This window comes from Thunnus albacares, chromosome 1 (assembly GCF_914725855.1).
Source record: "Thunnus albacares chromosome 1, fThuAlb1.1, whole genome shotgun sequence".
Lineage (NCBI taxonomy): Eukaryota > Metazoa > Chordata > Actinopteri > Scombriformes > Scombridae > Thunnus > Thunnus albacares.
This window is the reverse complement of record NC_058106.1, coordinates 28065567-28084142: the sequence shown is the minus strand read 5'-3', so window position 1 is coordinate 28084142 and position 18576 is coordinate 28065567. Positions and strand designations below refer to the sequence as shown.

Sequence of the window (18576 nt, the reverse complement as noted above, 5' to 3'; positions counted from 1 at the left end):
TTTCTAAATTTAGTGGCATAAGTCAACATTTCCCAATTGGACAATGTCCTATAATGACATTTTAGCAGGTTCACATCCACCATTAAAGGGTCTGATGCAAGCAATAACTTGATCAGACTCAAGACAATACCAGAAACAAACAGCCATTAATTTTCCTTCTAAGTAGACAGAGTTTACTGTTTGCTGAATCATTATTGCTGACTGGGTTATCTCATTGAAATTCAGCTCTGCTTGTGATTGGTTGACAGTTTTCCAGATACTCAATTCAAAACCTATTCATGTTGTTGCTCCAACAGCTCTTTGATAAATCACCCGAACAAACAATGGATTGATTGATAAATGAACCAAAGGCTGCAGATCAATTGACATATTGGATATTTCACTCATTTGAAGCAGAGCAGGTTTAAGTAGGACGATGCAAATGTATTATATAGAGTGCTTTATTTTGTAAAATATAGTTTATTTACATATAAACCCTGTATAAAACTTCACCTGTCACTAAATGGCCATTTTGCAACATACTTCATAGTAAAGAATAAGTACTCAACTTGGTAACAAGCGCAGGAAATCATCTATACTGCTGCTGATTCTTCGGATAGGAATGATCGGACTTTTCAAGGAACATCAGAAGTAGCTTGTAACATGACACCAGCATGAAACCTTAATCCCAGCAGCAGAGGAAATAAGGGAGAGAAATGTGATGCTTTAAGAGCTTCCCTACACCCTGATGGGATTTGGATTTAGCTTCGCTTTATAAATCTCCAGCATGACCTGCAGCGGGACGGCTGCTGGTGGTAAGCACCGCTTTGAGCTTTCAAGTGTTTTGTATGTGAATATAAAATGAGTGTAATTAGATAAAAGTGAAAGGCAAATGTGTACTCAGACAACATATCTGGGACCATAAATGTACTTTGCGTTGTCTTAACTGAAGCTTTCCCTGCTGCATCTCTACCTATTTGTCCACTTCAGATGTCTGTCCATTTTGGGTTTTTTTGTTGGCCCAAAAGTAGTCAAATATAAGTCCAAACATACAAAAATACAGTAATCAGCCTACAAATATCAACTGCAATTGTGGTGTGTAAACTCCAAGTCGCTAAAACTCCCAAAGTCCCCCAAAAATGTTGGGGACCTCTGACAAAAACACTCAAACCTGTACGACGGGTAAAGAATAGAGCGGGTTTGGTCTATTCTTTACCCGTCATACAGGTTTGTGTGTTTTTTTTGTCAGAGTGAGAATAAGAGAATACCTTTATTTTGTTTTGTTTGTCTTTTGTAAAGAGGTTATTGATATTTGTTATTCATGGTTTTGTCTGTATTGTGTTAAAAATACTAATAAAATATAAATCATAAGAAAAGAATAGAGCTGGTTTCATATGACTTTTGATTGATTATATTGATAATGAAGCAGGCTGTTTCCTCACTTTGAGTGCAACAATTAAAAGCTTTATTTAGGCCCCTGTATGACAAACATTAAGGGTGCTTGAGGTTAAACACAAGAGATCAAAAGTGTTGGAAGAGGCGTGCTCGACATTTTAGAGCATCAATAACAAACCACAGCATCTCAAAAATTCTTTTAAGCAGTTGAGAGCCCATGAACAGAAGCTAGAAATCTACAGTTCCTCTTTTTTTTTTTTCTCCAACTACATCAGTGGCGGTGAGTTATTTGTGCGCCATATGTGAAAATGCTTAGTTTACACTTTTACAAACTGCATATAAGCAGATTAATCATATGAATGCTGTGAATGCACTCAAAGGTGGCAAAAAAAAGAATGAGTCTCTTGATTTATAAGTTTATGAAGGAGTCAATATTTTGTTTCTGCCATTAAACCTTTATGTCACATGATCTACATATGGTGCCATATAGAGGTCACAGGCTGCATTTAACAAAATAAAATGATTAATGCGTGTAAAGATTAATGTTATTTCCAAATATTCTGTTCTTGTTTATTAATCCTGGTTTTCACATAGTTGGGTTTATAGGGAGATTGTGACCTCCAGCCCAGGCCAGTCCCTGCGTATATTTCATTGCATCCTGATTCTCTGACATGTAGTGTGTTGGATGGGGGGAAGGGTAGGAAGAGGAAGAGGGTGTGTGTGTGTGTGTGTGCATGTGTGTGTGTACCAGGTATTCCTCATGTTGTGGGGACTCGCCTCCCTTATGGGGACAAAAAGCAAGTCCCCTTAATGCAAATCATTAATTTTAGGGTGAAGATACGGTTTAAAGTTAAGATTAATTTAGGGTTATTTTAAGGTTAGGGTTAGGCACGCGGTGGTTATAGTTAAGGTTAGGATAAGTCTCCAGGAAATGAATGTAAGTCAATGTAATGTCCTCTGAAGTGATGGAAATACGACTCTATTTGTGTGTGTGTGTGTGTGTGTGTGTGTGTGTGTGTGTGTGAGAGTGTGTGTGTGTGTGTGTGTGTGTGTGGTTGGAGGAGGTGGGGGTGAAGAATGCTTGGTATGTGCGGACGACAACAACATGAAAGGCGGCGAGCGTTCAGCCCGACTGATTGTGCGCCTGCAAATCAAACCCCAAAACACTTTGTACGCATTTATAAATCGAGCCACAGACAACACGCGTCCCCACGAGCCTTTGTCACGAAAAACAAACGGCCTATGTGAGTTTTTGCGAGGCGGCCACGCAGTTCATTTGATGTCAAACACCCTGCAGAGGCGGAGATGGTTTGGTCTGTAGTAGGTGGGACTGCCGAGCGGTCTGCACCAGGACGTCGTAGATCAATGAACCGGACCGGAGGGTTGGTCCATCGCCTGGTTTGCATCTAACTGTATAGATGTGTCAGTCTATGCAGGACCGAGGACATTACATTTCAGACTTTATTACTGATAACCAGCCCGTTCAGTATGCGGATGTTTTAAACCGACTGCTTATTTTATAGGCTTCATACACCGCTTGGGTTCCGTCTCTATAGTGGCTCTGCGTTGCGATATTTTTTTATTTTTTGGTGGGGGATCTAATTAGGAAATAAAATAATATCTGTAACCTCCAGGATGATTTTTGCAAACACAGGCAACCCGCTGAAGACAGCCAATCGTAAGCAGGTAGGCCAAAATACACATACATTGTTTTTTTTTTTTTCTGGCTACTTTTCGCTCTCACTTGAGGCAGCATTTGATTAAACAGTCTTTTCTTTAAGATAGGCTGAATAATAGCAGCCACATATGACATTGGGCTTTCAAATAGGATATAATGCATGTTTAATACCAAATGAATTAAATTAGATTAAAAAAATAGACCCACTGCTTTCAGCCGACTTGTCAAACGGGAAGCTGATTCTCTGATAGGCTACATGGAGAGATGAAACCAGCTGCTGACCTATAGCTCTACAACCGGAGAGTTTAATCATTATGTCCATATAACCTTGTTTGCCCAGTCACTCACCCACTCTGGTCAATATGCACGACGGTTATTGTAGTCCATTTTATAGGTTAATGCATTCTGGGTGACTCCAGAGAGCTCTGTGTAATAATGTAAGTCGGTGTGCTGGAGTGCATCCTTCATTTTGACCTCTCAGGTGAACAAAAAGGTAATTGAAGGCCGGATCCCCCTTTGCTTACCATCATATCTTTTGATTTAGATGGAAGATGGAAATAGGAAGCGGGCACAGAGGCAAGAGGAGGCTGTTTTTATAACCTCTGATGATGGAAATGTGAGCCCAGTGTCGGATGAAGTGAATTGTGGCTTCAGTTTTGAGCCTGCATCCCATAAGACCCAAAATATTCACCTTTTTAGATTAAATTTTGATATTTAATCATCAGGAGGTGCTGTATATTACTTTGAGCACAGGAATATGAAACCAGCCACATATGAAATCCTGCAGGGAAGCAGTCATTGAGTTTTCAGAGTGTAGGTGTGACACTGATTTAGTCAGCTATAAGGTGATGATGCCTCTGTGAAATGTACCACTGGAGCTGCCCTCTTATGGCGCACTGTCTCGGAGGCCTTATGTGAACCCTTGATGGTCTCAAAAAAAAAAAAAGTTAGTGTGGTAATTGCATACCAACAAAAATGTAAGGCCTCTACTTGAAGACATAACAGGCCTAACAGATGTTCCTGCCACAGCGATCAATTCCGCATCTGAAAAAGAAAAATAGCTGCTATGAACGTTTAACCATCACATGACTGTGTAAGAATATCTCAGTGTTTCTTTTTTGGCATGGCTATAGTTGTATCCATGTTCTTTGGCTCTTGGAGTGGATTGTCCTTTGGTTATGGACAGATGGTGTGATTCTGCCATGCTTTGTCTTTGATCTGATCTAGAGAGGGTTTGGGGTGGCTGGGAGCTATTTTAATGAATGAGTAAGGGGAAGGAAATGCTTTGCAGGGCAGTGCTGCGTGGTTTGGCTCGCGAGTATGAAGAAAACTGTAGGTTTGTGATAAACAGGATGTAAGACATGAACACAGATTAAATCACATTGTGATTCTCAAAGGCCCACATTCAAGAATATATGATTTTAATATAGTCTGTGGTATATTGTCTGGTATATTGCTGGACACGGATCCAGGCAGGAGCTTTAAGGTCAAACCTACCTCTGACTATAAGATCCTGATGTTGTCTTAGGGGGGTCACAATGGAGAAAAGATCCAATTACAATACTGATTTTTAATGTAGCATGAAATAACAAAATCTTAATGTGCCCTTTTCTGTGCGTTTCTGCATTTTCAGTTCGCGCAGATGAAATGCTCTTGTGATCACTGTTGACTTGGGTTTAAATTAGATTATCTAGCTCCCATACGCTTCCTAACAGTGGGTTTCCTGTGTGCAGTCCTACCCCATGACTCCGTCCAGTCCCAGCAGCAGCAGCAACAGCAGCAGCACAGGCCTGGAGCAGCTCAGCAAAACCAACCTCTACATCCGTGGCCTGCCCCCTGCTACTACAGACCTGGACCTGGTCAAACTCTGTCACCAGTGAGTACACACGAGTATGCTAATGTGTGTGCACACCAATTTTTTGTGACTGATACGCTTGTTTGCTGTTGAGGGCCAATAGCGGGCTTTAGATATCGCATAGCAATGTCATTCCACTCTGATTTAATGAAGGTGTCTCCTTGACCACAGGTACATACTGTACATGCATACAAACATACATATTGTACATAACATATTACATAAATACAACAAATTCAGTCTGTAAAACTGCCTATGAAATTTTAGTTGCACATATAAGTTAACCTAATTTTTCAGTGGTTGTATTCAGTTTTGTAAAGTAAATATTGCTTTAAAGGACGAGTGTGCAGGATTTAGTGGCATCTAGCAGTGAGGGTGCAGATTACAACCAACTGTATTCCCCTCCCCTTCCCCTTCCAAGCGTGTAGGAGAACCTACGGCGGTGGTTCACGAAAGGCCCTCTCTAGAGCCAGTATTTAGTTTGTCCGTTCTGGGTTACTGTAGAAACATGGCGGTGCAAAATGGTGGCCTCCATGGAAGGGGACCTGCTCCCTATGTAGATATAAATGGCTCATTCTAAGGTAACGAAAACACGATTATTATTTTCATGGGACTATACACCAATTAAAACATACTTGTGAATATTATATTCCTTTTCTGCCAAGTCCGTTCTGTTAGATACCACTAAATCTTACACAGTGGTCCTTTAATAAAAATAGTTTTGCTTTTAGGAAATTTCAGAGCTGCCAGCTCTCACGCATTGACCGTGAGACTCATGCAATTGACACTTTTCACACGCTCTCATGTTACATGTCCATTTTCTCATGTGGTGAAAAATTCATAACTGATAACGCTGTGGCGCGAAAAAAGGACACTGCCGACGCATGGACAGACAAGACAGAGCAGCATGGTGCAACAGCAGCGCTGTGCAGCAGCGAGTAATGCAGCAAGAAATATACACAAATCTATTATACTGTAATTTATTCCCATACACGCTGCTCAGAGTAATCTCAGTCAGCGACTCTTCAGACAGCAGCACAGCGTCTCTTCTAGGGGTGGAGCCGAATCCGAATACAGTATTCAGAAAAGAAGAAGTAATGGGTTTTTATGAATACTTATTTCATACAAATATTTTTTAAATGATTTGTTTTCAGGAAGAAAAAAAAAGACATGTCAAATAACAGCATGCAGCTCAGGGCTCGTTTCCTTTGCCATCCCCGTCTCTCTCCTCTGCTCCGCTCTGCTGTCTGTCTCTGTGTCAAGAATGTATAAGTAGCTTCAGGTCTGTGGGTCTGGCAGAGCTGAGCTTTGGTTGTGTGGTCAGCGCAGTTGTCTGTGGTTTGGGAGACCGAAGTTTGAGACCCAGTGTGGGAATCTTCCTTTGCAAAGTAGTTTATTGAAGAACACTTATTTTAACACTTTAATATCCTATAATTAGAAGTGTAATAGAAACAAAAACAGGATTGTTACATCTATTTCCACTTATATTGAAATACAAATACAAATTATTTTGCTGCCTCAACAAATACAGATACAAATAAAAATACTGGGCTCGCTGCCCATACCTCGTCTCTTCACCCCTCTCTCATGTATGAGGGTGGTATCGATCTTCTTATCTAACTCTCGGCAAGAAAGTGAATAAGCATATTTCCCAAAACTCTTCCTTTAAGGGTTTACATCTTGACAATAAGAGGCTTTTGGGGAAAAAAAGCAACTGAATAAAGGGAAATATTTTGCATTTAAATGGCTACAGATTACAGATAAAAAAAAATAAATTGAAATTTGCATTTTCAGTGCAAAAATGTCAATATTGGCATTCAAAAACACACATTGGTTTAGCCATAGTGTACACTGACTCATAAAATGCTCCAACCACCATATAAACAGACTCACACATGGAAAAGACATAGCTCAACTGAGGTATGTGAAGCAGACTGTAAAAATGATTGTTTTCCAAAAAGAAAAAAATCAGTCATGTTAAGCAGCCCAGTGAACATGTTCGATACTTGATACTATAGGCTACAGTCTGAGTGGTTAGTGTGGTAGATGCCATAATTAGTGGAGTTTTGTCTCCTCTCTTTCCCTCTGAATCACAAGCATATGGAGGGAGGCATTCACCCATGTAACCAGCGGCAGCAGCAGCTGTTTGTGTCCTGTTTGCTTGTGTTTTGTTCATGTTCCCAATGGTGTTTGCCAGCACAAAGCAGAAATGAAAGCGCTTTTCATAGCAACAAGGTCTGAATGGTGATGTCAGCTAGGCATTTAGTCTGTATGGTGTGTGTGCTCAGATAGCAGCTCGCAGCTCGTACCACACAGTTCAACTTGAGCATAAAGTCGGCGATCGAGCAAAGCCTGATACATTGAAATTGGATTAATAGTGTTTGGAAACACGTAGGAAGAGTAGTGATGTACAGTATGTGCCTCTAAAATCACCAGTTATCTCCATGAATATCAGTGTTGGTTATTATTTCTATTAATTCATCTTTTCTGCCTGTATGTTCATTTTAATCTGTCATAAGTGAAGGTAGTCTCTCGACAAATGTCTCCTACAAAGAGATATATATATATATATATATACATATTTGACTGGCATTAATAACACATACAGAGTAATCCAGGCCAATGAGGAGACGTTTTCACAAGTCTTAGCTGCTGATTCATAATTCTCAAAGACCGATCTTTGACAGTAAGTGACATGTTGTTGTGTGCACAGGTATGGCAAGATTCAGTCAGCAAAGGCAATCCTGGACAAGACCACCAACAAATGTAAAGGTCAGTAAGGTCATTCACTCGCCAGCAGTCACCGATCTGGGCTTGACAATATAAAAAAGTAGATTTTAGCAATAGCTTAACTGCTGCAACTTAGCTGGAACATATTATCCTGTTGTTAGTTAAACTATGCTGAATCACCTGTTATAGTTGTTGTATCATACCAGTGTTTTTCCATGTTTTAGCCACAATTTGTTTGTGCACTTTATATGAGTTCAAATGATTTTCCAAAGAATACCATGTTGTTTTATATGTTTGGACGTGTTTTCCATAACTTCAATGGCAGCTACTGGTTTCCATTCATTTCCATAGCATATGAAAATCTATTTGCAGCAACTTGATACTTGTTGGAGTTGGGTAATCCATCACAGTGACCATGAACAGTAAATGTGTCTGCTTTTATTTTGTCAAAGCGGTGATGCCGTTGCGTGGTACTGCAGTGCAGCTGAAAGCATGGAAACATTTGCAAAGTCTGTAGTGCATCACAATGCAATGATAATTTCAATTTGACAAAAACAAAAGCAGATTATGACGGATAACCTAACTCAGGAAGATTTAGAGCCTCTCAAAGTGGATTTTCTCACCATTCGTTTTATGGAAATGAACGGAAACCAGTGACTGACTGGATGATGGAAGAACACATTCAAAAAACAGAAACACAATTGTAAGGCTTCAGCTAACCATTATTTTCATTATCGATGAATCTGTTGGATTGTTTTCTCGATTATTCAATTACTTGTTTGGTCCACAAAATTTCTAAAGTGGTGAAAAATGTCATCACTGTTTCTCAAAGCCCAGGATGTCTTCTTTTTTGTCCCAACAAACAGTCCACAACTCAAAGATATTGGGTTTACTGTCATAGAAACCATTTGAGAGGCTGGAATCAGAGAATTTGGACATTTTAAAGAATGACTCCAAACAATCAATCGATTAACATAATTTAATTTAATAGTTGGCAACCAACGGATAAATTGAATAATTGTTGCAGCTCTACACGATTGTATGCTTTCCAAAATAGTGAACAAGCAGCAAGTATACATATTTTTGTCATACAGTATAAGGGGTTTATACACGCAAACACTGGTTTGTTCCTTTTAGAATTTGTAGTTTGTTTGTTTTGTAGTTTGAATTAAAACAACTAAATTGTGTATCATGATTCATCATTTTAAAAAAATATCTTGATATGTTTACAGTAATAAACAATAAATATCAGTACATATTACTGTAGCCATCCCTGAATAATACTGTTGGTACAAAATGTACAATAGGTGTTTGTGCTTCTCATTGAGTGCCATTCATGTAAATACTGCTCTACCAACCACAGGTTACGGCTTTGTGGACTTTGACAGCCCAGCGGCTGCTTTAAAGGCAGTACATGCTCTGAAAACCAGCGGCATTCAGGCCCAGATGGCCAAGGTGAGTTTGGTGCAGGCATGTGTTTTGTGCGTGTGTGTGTGCGTGCATGTGCGTGTGTGTGTGTGAACATCTCTATGAGGTTGTGCTTCTGTAATGCGTGCATATGTCCAGTGTGTGTTAGAGGATGACATTAGACTGGTCACATGACCTCAGCTGACAAGCTGTTCTTCCCGTGACCCCATTTACTTTCACTGTAGAAACCAGATGTCAAGTCTCGCTCTGCCAAATAACCTGTCAGTCAGCCTGACACGTTACACACAGGACCACCAGCTCACACAGTAACACATCATCTTATACTGTATAGATAGTACAGATTCTTACCAGTATTATCACTATGTCACTGAGTGTTAACGATTACCATGAATGCATACTGATGTTTGCATATCTGCATTGTAGTACGAAAGCAGCATCCTTTATCTTCTCTCTGTGAATACCAAACAATATACCAGTTTTTCATCTTTCTAAAATACTTTTAGCTGACAGACAGGATATCTATGCATCATATGTGTGATTTGTTTCATAATCAGAAGCGGAAATTCTCTAGATCATAACATTTCAGTTTCAGGTCCTTCCCTTTCTCGGCCCGGCCAGTGTTTCTGTGCTTAAATTCATGGGTTAGAGTTCATTGATGCAGGGTTGCTCTCTGGAGACCCACATGTAGCAGCTCTGTTTGGAACAAACACGGCAGAGTGCAGTTTGTGTGTTATGGTAGCTAGGCTACAATGCTCTCCTGCTGTTTCTAGGGAAGGCCATAGAGGCGCTGAGCTGCTACACAATACAGATGAAGTGTGTTTCAGTGTGTGTGTGTGTGTGTATGTGTGGTCATGTGTTTGTGCAAGAGAGCTTATTGATGTTTGTTTAATCAAATGTCTTTCTATGACCCTTAACCATACTTAAGCTGAGTCTCAAACTCTGGTTCACAAAGACTAGCAAGTTTTGTAACAGAGAAAAATAGTTTTTGTTGTTTTCAGGCATTTCATTGGTCAGGAGAAATAATAGAGATACTGCCTTTATCTGTTGTTCAGTGCATATTTGCCTGATGTTTGTATTTACAGATGTGCCTCTCTCTCAGTTCAGATGCCACATATGAAAATTAAAATAACACACATCATATTCAATTGACTTCTTCCTCTCCATCTTCTTTTATCTGAGCAGCAACAGGAGCAAGACCCCACAAATCTGTATATTTCCAACTTGCCTCTGTCTGTGGATGAGAAAGAGTTGGAAAACATGCTGCAGCCTTTCGGACAAGTCGTCTCTACGCGGATCCTCCGAGACTACAGCGGCAACAGCCGAGGCGTGGGCTTCGCCAGGTCAGTCGCAGAGAAATGACAAAAAGGAGCGCTCGTTTATTCTCATCTGAATCACACTTAAACAATAAGCATCCCGAATCTGTGATTGTTAATATAAGTATTATAAAGTAACTCCAAATTACAACTCAAACAGGTTCTCAGAAATGACATTGTAGCCTCTGTTGCAACAGAGTAATTGGTGAACAAAAATGTGTTCATCTTTACTAAAACATGTTGAGTGAAAGCAGAGTTTTTTTAGCAGTTTTACGGCAACCAAAACTGCATTCACAGTTGCATCTGTGAGCTTGACAGTCAAAGAGTCTATGAGTTCTTCCAATTTGCAATATCTCTAACAATACCACTTTGAGTTAGAAGTTGTGCTGTAGATTGTCTCTCTGTGCGCCTTGTTGATGAGTCATGTTTTATTGTTTTATCCTCTCTCATGTTAGGATGGACACAACAGAGCAGTGTAACGCAGTGATCTCACACTTTAATGGGAAATTTATCAAGATTGCCTCTGGAGCTCTGGGTAGGAAAGAATTTCACCTTTCTATACACTTTCCTTCCAATAAAAACTGCGGAGGCGGTGATGAAAATAATCATTAATATGTCGGTTACTAACCATTCCTATTGCTTTGCCCCCAGCTCCTTCTCAGCCCTTGCTGTGTAAGTTTGCAGACAGTCAAAGGAAGAAACATGCTCACAGTGGATTTCTTCCCAATGGACAGACAGGGGATCTCAGACTAGTATGTATCCACTTAATATCTCACATAATGTAAACTATTTTCTTTTTCATATGAGAGAGAAGTGATGATTTTCAGCGATATTTTCAATTATTATCCAAGTAGGTGCTCAATAGCAGTATGTTCGAAATATTTGATTCCATATTATGTATTTCCTCCCCGTAGGGTGCCATGACTCTTACCTATGACCCCTCCTCAGCAGCTATACAGAATGGGTAGGCCAAAGATAACAACTGGTCATGACATCATTTACATTTTTGCTAGCCTCATAAATCTTGAACTGTATTTTGAAATACTCTCTGTTGTCCAGGTATTATCCCTCTCCGTATCCAGTGACCAACAGGATAATGACTGTGCAGCCTGCAATGTCTCCCTACATGTCTCCAGTCTCTGCTTACCAGGTACTGCGGAAGATCCCTTTAATGTGCTGCTATAAACATGCCCAAACGCGAGAACTGAATTTAAATGATCTATCTCTTTCTCTCTCTCACTCACTGTCTCTCTCTTCCCCTTTAAGTTGCGTGTGAGGTTATGAAATGTACATGCATATGTGCGTTAGGGTGTATTTTTGCTCATGTGTGGGTTGCACAGGTGCTATAGATGCAAGAATAAGTGTTGAAACTGCCCTTGGCCACCTCAGATATTGGCAGCTCCATGTGGCAGTGGGAGATAATTTGAAATTTTCAGTGTTTAAAGGACTGGGTCAATCAGCAATATGAGCGTAAGTTTATGGGTTCATTGGGTTGTAGTTGTAAAAAAAAAATCCCTTTTACAGAAAGTACAGCCATCTTCTCTGAGTCACCCTTTCTCTGAATTGCACTCTTGCTCACTGTTGCTTAATATTTCATTCACAAGTTTTGATTCATCAGTTTATGTGCACCAAAACACTTCCGACCACTGACAAAATCCGTGGCTTGAAAGTAATTTGCCCATGAGGGATGACTCTGATCTGAGGGTTGTTGTTCAGCAGGGTTGCAACACACAATAGAGGTTTTGAACAGAGTCTGCTGCCAGATGGTCTCCAGATAAACCCACTACATGTTTGGGTCTACCAGGCCTGTTTGGCACATTCCCGTCATGTGGGGAGTTGGTAATAAGTTCAAAGTCATAACTCAGCCGTTCTCTTTGTGCAATTTTCCAAGAGAAATTGAACACTATGAACTCTTATGAGCTTCCCTGTGTTTGAATAAGGAGCTTTTTGTGCCAATCCATAAATAGTGTTCACATCTAATAAAGCTTTTCAATCAGATGGGTGAGCCCATTCTCATTCAGGTGCCTCACTCAATGCCAGCATGAGCCCTGAAGTCTCCAAGTAAGATTATGTAGTTAGAAGGTGATGCTTTCTCTCAAGTACCTGACTCACTTTGTCTCCAAGAAGGTGTAATAGTCTGAATTTAGGCAATCAGACTGGGTCTAGCAGTCACATCCAAATAGCCTTCTCATCCACTGGGAGTGAGTTTTTTTACCACAACTGCCTGGATTCTGACGGAGGTTTGGCTCCAGAGGTAATGCTGTATGTAGAAGTAACTGCACCAGCCTGTCCCCCACATCCCAACACATTGCCTCTGCTGCCAATGTCCACAACACTTTCATCTTCCCAAGCTCTGCAACTTGCCCAATGAGCATTGCGCCCAACCTTTGCCTTGAGGATTGTGGCAGTGGCTAAAAAGAACTGTGCTGAGAAGGTTGGCAGCCCAAGAGCCCTCTGGTGGGCACCAGTGGTGTGGGAACCTGTCAAGCTGAAGAAGGCCAGGTTGGCTTAGGTGTGACTCTCAGTGGAGAAACAAGCCAAAATGGCCACAGCTAGTATAGTTACATAAACAAGAACCTGAGTCTGGAACATGCTTGTTAAAAGCTACCAGACTGACTTTCTTGACGGCATCAAGGAGGTTCTGGAGAACCATTCAGCACCTCAGGAGATAGAGAGACGACCTCCCAGGTTGTGCAAAAGGGTTGGGAATGATTGACCCACTTGGAATATCGTTGAGATGTAGAAGAAGAACTTCTAAAGTGCTGCTAAAAAAGACAGAAATACCATCTGACATGCTGAGGGCTTTAAATATGTTTCGGCTGTCATGGTTAACCAGAGTCTCTGACCAGGATAAGTGGCTTCAAAACGGATAGATGAAATGATGGAAGGATGGATGAGTGGATGTTGTTGCAACATCCACTCCAGACTGAAAACATCCTTGTAAAAAAAAAAATGCTTATTGCAGATGTGAAGTTAGTTTGTAACATAAAAGTGTAATTGAAGTAAATAAATGACTCTTTCTCTCTTTCCATCTGTCTCCTGTCTGCCTTTCCCTTCCTGTCTGACTTTTCATCAGGTACAGAGTCATTCTTGGGTGGCGCATCAACCATATATCATGCAACACCCGGTAAGAGAGCAACAGCCCTGCCTTTTTTTTTCTCTCATATACTTATATGCCACCTCCTATTCTGTGTACAGGAAATGGGCGTGTGGCAATGCTACAGCTAAAGCCCTGAGCTCAGAGTGTTACTTTTGCTGACACAGTTAAACTAACAACGTCCAAAACTTCCCCAAATGTAGGAGAAGGAGCTGAGATGAGTTCTGCAAAAACGTGCCTCGGTGTATTTACATATTGCAAGTGTGTATGTGTGTTTGAGTGTGTGAGAGAGAAATGGAACAACTAAAAAGACATTCAACCACAACCCCCCCCCCTCCTACCTCCCTCCCTCTCTCTGGATCCAGCAGGAAATGCCTGAAGCAGAGACAGTCTTGTGACTCTTTGACTCTTCCAACAGATGGTTTCCAGTGGAACAAGTGTCTCTGCTGATCTGCCCCTTCCCCCACTTGTTACTAGGAAATGGTCTATTCCCTAAAGGCGTCATGTTTAAAAGAAATATACCGCATCTGAAAACAGGCTAAAGCCGACAATGTTATACTTTCTACTTATTTTCATCACTTAATGTAACACAGGCGCTTAAAATACTTTATATATCACCCTAGATTAACATATTATCACAAAGTTACTGCAGCAAAACATCAAAACCACACTTTTTCCAAGATAAGCTTTCAGTTCTGTCTTGTATACAAGGTTTTAAACAACAGCTCTATTTATACTCACAACTGCTTGCCACTGTGGTTGCAGCCTTCATGTTACATTCATGTTGTATCAGAATTAGTTGATTAAATTTGTACAACTATCATGTGATTCGTGGTTTTAAAAAAAAAAAACAACAAAAAAACAACCCGGCTGCCTTATATTGCAGGCTCCTGTGATGTCTCCCTCTGTGGATCCCTCCATGTCATTGCACCCCACAGCCATGATTACTCAGCAGATGGGCCAGCTGTCATTGGGAAACACTGGAGCGGTGAGTTGAATTCTGGGATATCCTACATCACGCACAGCAGTAATCATATGATATAGAATATTATGATAGAATACTAGTTTCAGCTATTTGTAGTAGGGTGATGATTATGTTTAGCACAACATGTATGTAAGGAAAGGCCAGACAATGTGATTATAGAATTTTGTTTGTTTTTTTTCCTGTTTCACAGTATATTGCCGCCAATCCTGGTGTCCAAGGAGCTTACATGCCTCAGTATCCTCCCATGCAGGCAGCAGCTGTAAGTTTATAGTAGAATCATCTCATTCAACTCTTCATCCAAAACACTGAGCTTCTACCTGGTGTCCATTTAACTGTGATGTATCTTACAGTAAAAAAAAACAGTAATTCTTTTTAATTACAATGCACCAAAAAAACTTGGGACCTTTAGTTGCTTCTGGTGTGTTTCATCCTCTAAAACTATCAATTATTGCAGTGCAAACAAAGTGATGGTGGTCATTATAACGTTTTGCTTTTCAGGAAAATGGCACACAGCAGCAAGTGGATTCTTCCAACAACTCGTCTCCTTACAGTCAACTCAGCAAGTAATCACAGGTACGCTCCAGTTTCTGAGTGAAGGCCAGCTGACTTAAATGAGGGCAGGTTGTTTGTTTTAGCAACTTTATTGACTCGTAATTGAAGTCATGGTACCACTTTCTAATCTGGCATCTGTTATTAAGGGTTTATACATTGTAAGTAATTGCTTTATTAAGGCTTTATAGATTGTAGATATAGTTATGAGACATTAATGAGAACAATTTTGGGGTTACCACATTATGGAAAATCCTTTTGGCTGTATTATGGTTATAATGTTGTTATAAATATAAATAAATGCTCATGGGTTTTCTACTTAAATAACCCATCGAGTCTGCTAGTATAAATTAAAGGGTTTTTTTTATAATACTCTGTCAGGTCTGCTGTAGTAAATATTGTTATGTTTTTTAAAAATTGATTTCAGTTCAGATGCTCTCCAGTTTAGTGGTGAAATGATCCATTGGAGCGGTGTTGATGAACTAAAGCTACAAAGACAAAACATGCATCATGCTGGAGGAGGATAAACACCAGCCAAAAGAATTTTTTTTTTTACAACCTGGCAACCCAAAAGTTGTTCTTATTGATGGATTATAACTGATGTATGAAACATTAGTGAATTATTTTTTAATCATTAATACATATAAATTAGTGTAATACCCCATCTAGGGGTAGCCAAGACACAACATAAAAAGGCCCCATATTCCTCAAGTCCCAAGCAGCTGCAGAGACAGACCGCTGACTGTAATGAAGGTGAATTTATTTACAACTTCTGGAGCTTAAACATAACTTCAGGGCAGGAAAAGGCCAACAAAACAAATAAAAACAAATCTAACTAGGAAGGTAATCAACGAAACCAAAACCAAGAAAACAAGGTTAAAGCTTATATAACCAGCTGCCAACCCAAGAAAAGCTAATCACCTGCAGGAGCCGGCAGCGAGGTACCACTCACCTCCTTGTTCTCCTGACACACACCTGTTTGCACGCACACACACACACACACACACCTGACGCACATCATGTACACATTCACACCGATGGAAGGAAACACACAAATGCAACAGAAATAAGTTATAACTAAATAAACCTTCATAAAGGGTGCATTAATCAGACACACCAGGGATTTCTTAAAGAAGTGGAATAAAAACTTTAATAATCTAAATGTTATTAAGACCATATGACTCTCTTTCATTAAAAAAAAATGCACTGCACTGAGTTGGTCAGAGATAATACAACCCTAATGTTGCTCTCTGTATCAATGCTTCTGCTTGCTGTGTTTTTATCTTTAGGCTAGATTACCACTCTGTGAGCCAGAAGGCAGGTGCGGCGTTGCTGATGACATCACAGTGATAACAGTCACGGCCTTCTTTGATTGGACCAGACACATGAACTTTTTTGCACAGCCCCGATGTTTGTGGTGGGAAAATGAGGACAGTGTAAATGGACTCAAGCAGTTGGCTAATCACAGAAAAAAAAAACAAGATTTATTTTGATAAGAAACAACATGCTCTTCTTTTTCTCTTTTTTCAAGGATTCTCAAATAAAAGCCAGAGGACCCTCCCACCCCTTTCCAGACCCCCCCCCCCATGCCCCCCACTCCCCATCATCCCCAGTATGATGTGATATTAAAATGCATGAGATTGAGATATTTTCCCCCCTTCAAGGTTTCTGTGATTTTATAGTTACTTCATTTGTGATATATGAAAAACCCTTGCAAAACCTTGTTTGCACTGAAGTTTAAAGTTTCAGAAAAGCTTCATTTTTGGTTTCCACAGCTGTCACAGAGTAGCTTACAAAATCAATTGGTGTTCAACTGCACTTGACAGCTGATACAGGTGACCATTTCATTAGGAATTAATGAATTTATTATTGGAAAAGGTGCCTTCCTTACGTCACATCAAACATTTCTCCAACATTTCTTCATTGAACTTGATCAGGTGTCATATTTCTATCTGATTGATCAAACGTGTGTGTGAAATCATGGAGTGTTTCGCTATCTAGTCTTCTGGTGGCAATAAAGACAATGAGAGTCCCACTGCAATACTGAGAAAAAAAGAACGGTGACAAACTCAGAGCAAGGCAATTCTTCCCCCCCACCCCCTCCCCCGTTTCCTTTTTTAAACTCCAGAAATGACATGTAACAAGAGCCGTACTTTTATGAAATTACAAGTTTTCACAGAATGGGCATCTTTTAGGAGGGTTGTTGTTGTTTTTTTGTTTTTTTTGTTTTTTTCTCTTGTGGTCAGTTTGACCAGTGATCTACCTCATGGTTCTGAGTCTGCTGGTGTTGTGGGGTTTGCAGGTAAAGCCCTTTGCACCAGAGTGGACGTAACAGAACAAAAGCCACGCTCAGGAGCTGGCTAAATAGGACTTCTACCGTTTGTCTCCCACATGCAGCATTTCTCTTCCTGATTTTCAAAGAAACATTGTGCTTTGCCTCATCTTTATTTGTCATTGCTTCTGTTCTAGTGTGTTTGTTTGTTGTTTTTTTTTCTCTCAAGATGATGAGTGTTGTTTAGTTTTGATGCTCCATTGTAGAGATTCAAAGTAAGACAACGACTAGCTTCTCCTTAAAATAGTTGGGTTTACAACGTGCTTGAACAAATGAATGCAGTCTACATGCATTTATTTGGTGATTTTTTTTTCTGCCTTTCTAGCCAGATCTTAGATGATACACCACTGTCCCTTACCTTTTCTATTTTTCCTTTAAATAAAAGGCTAAAAGTCACTATCCTGGGGTTAAACTGCTACTGTAAAGCTCTCCAAAAATAAGACTAGGATATAGCTACGTGTTTGGTCAGATGGTTATACAGCAGCTTAATACTGCACATGCCAATTTGGAGTGAAAAAGTATCTCTCAAATATTGCCTACTGCAAAATAAAGGCAGCAATTACATATGAAGTACTTAAACAGAAGTATTCAATTTAAAACCGCAATTAGAATTGGATAGAAGATGCCTGATGGATGGGCCGTGGCTGACAGTATGTGATTCAAAGGTTGGGTGGTTAAAAACTAAATTTGTAAATTATATACATCCAGGGCCAAAAGTGAAAAATAAGTGAGTTTTTTATTGTTTGCTTTGCTTTTTTTCTTCCTTACATTGAAGATTTATGATGTAAGAACTTTAAACTACTCTGAGACAAGAAAAATGGTCGAAGCTGTAAGGTCGCAGTGCTTTACCTGATCAACAGTACTGTCACAGTAAATGTTCACAATGTGAAAATACTGCAGGTGCTTTCACATTCTGAACATTTATTGCTGGAAAAAAATGTAAAAATGCAAAAAAAAAAAAAAAAAAAAAAAAAAAAATCTTGTACATGTTATCCTCATTGCTTCCCCCTGTCACCTTCAACTGATTCTCAAACAACCTTCTCCTTGCTCTCTCCTTTGAAAACATTTGAAACAGTGATGAATAAAAGGCTCTTCTCTTTCTCAGATAAGACTCTGGTCTGTTTAATTGGCCTTGATCATCTCGTTTCTGACTCTTGCTATTCCACATTTTTGTTCTGGTAAGTTTTGAAGTTAACTCTGGTGTTATTCTATATTTGTCTTATTGTCATCAAACG

General features: G+C 39.8%; 1 protein-coding gene across 1 annotated transcript; it reads left to right on the top strand.

Moving 5' to 3' along the window:
• Window positions 1-2541: 2541 nt before the first annotated feature.
• On the top strand, window positions 2542-18445 carry rbms1a (RNA binding motif, single stranded interacting protein 1a). Its single transcript, XM_044352882.1, has 14 exons — window positions 2542-3060; window positions 4786-4928; window positions 7621-7679; window positions 9001-9092; window positions 10248-10405; window positions 10834-10913; window positions 11030-11130; window positions 11293-11342; window positions 11438-11528; window positions 13455-13505; window positions 14362-14463; window positions 14651-14719; window positions 14959-15033; window positions 16299-18445. The coding sequence occupies exons 1-13, from the start codon at window positions 3010-3012 to the stop codon at window positions 15025-15027; spliced, it is 1116 nt and encodes a 371-aa protein (XP_044208817.1). The 5' UTR covers window positions 2542-3009; the 3' UTR covers window positions 15028-15033; window positions 16299-18445.
• Window positions 18446-18576: the final 131 nt, after the last annotated feature.

Coding starts and splice junctions, on each gene's coding strand:
- rbms1a (XM_044352882.1), top strand. CDS start 3,010: ATGATTTTTGCAAACACAGGCAACCCGCTGAAGACAGCCAATCGTAAG. Junction 7,680..9,000: donor GACCACCAACAAATGTAAAG/GTCAGTAAGGTC, acceptor TACCAACCACAG/GTTACGGCTTTGTGGACTTT. Junction 10,406..10,833: donor CGAGGCGTGGGCTTCGCCAG/GTCAGTCGCAGA, acceptor CTCTCATGTTAG/GATGGACACAACAGAGCAGT.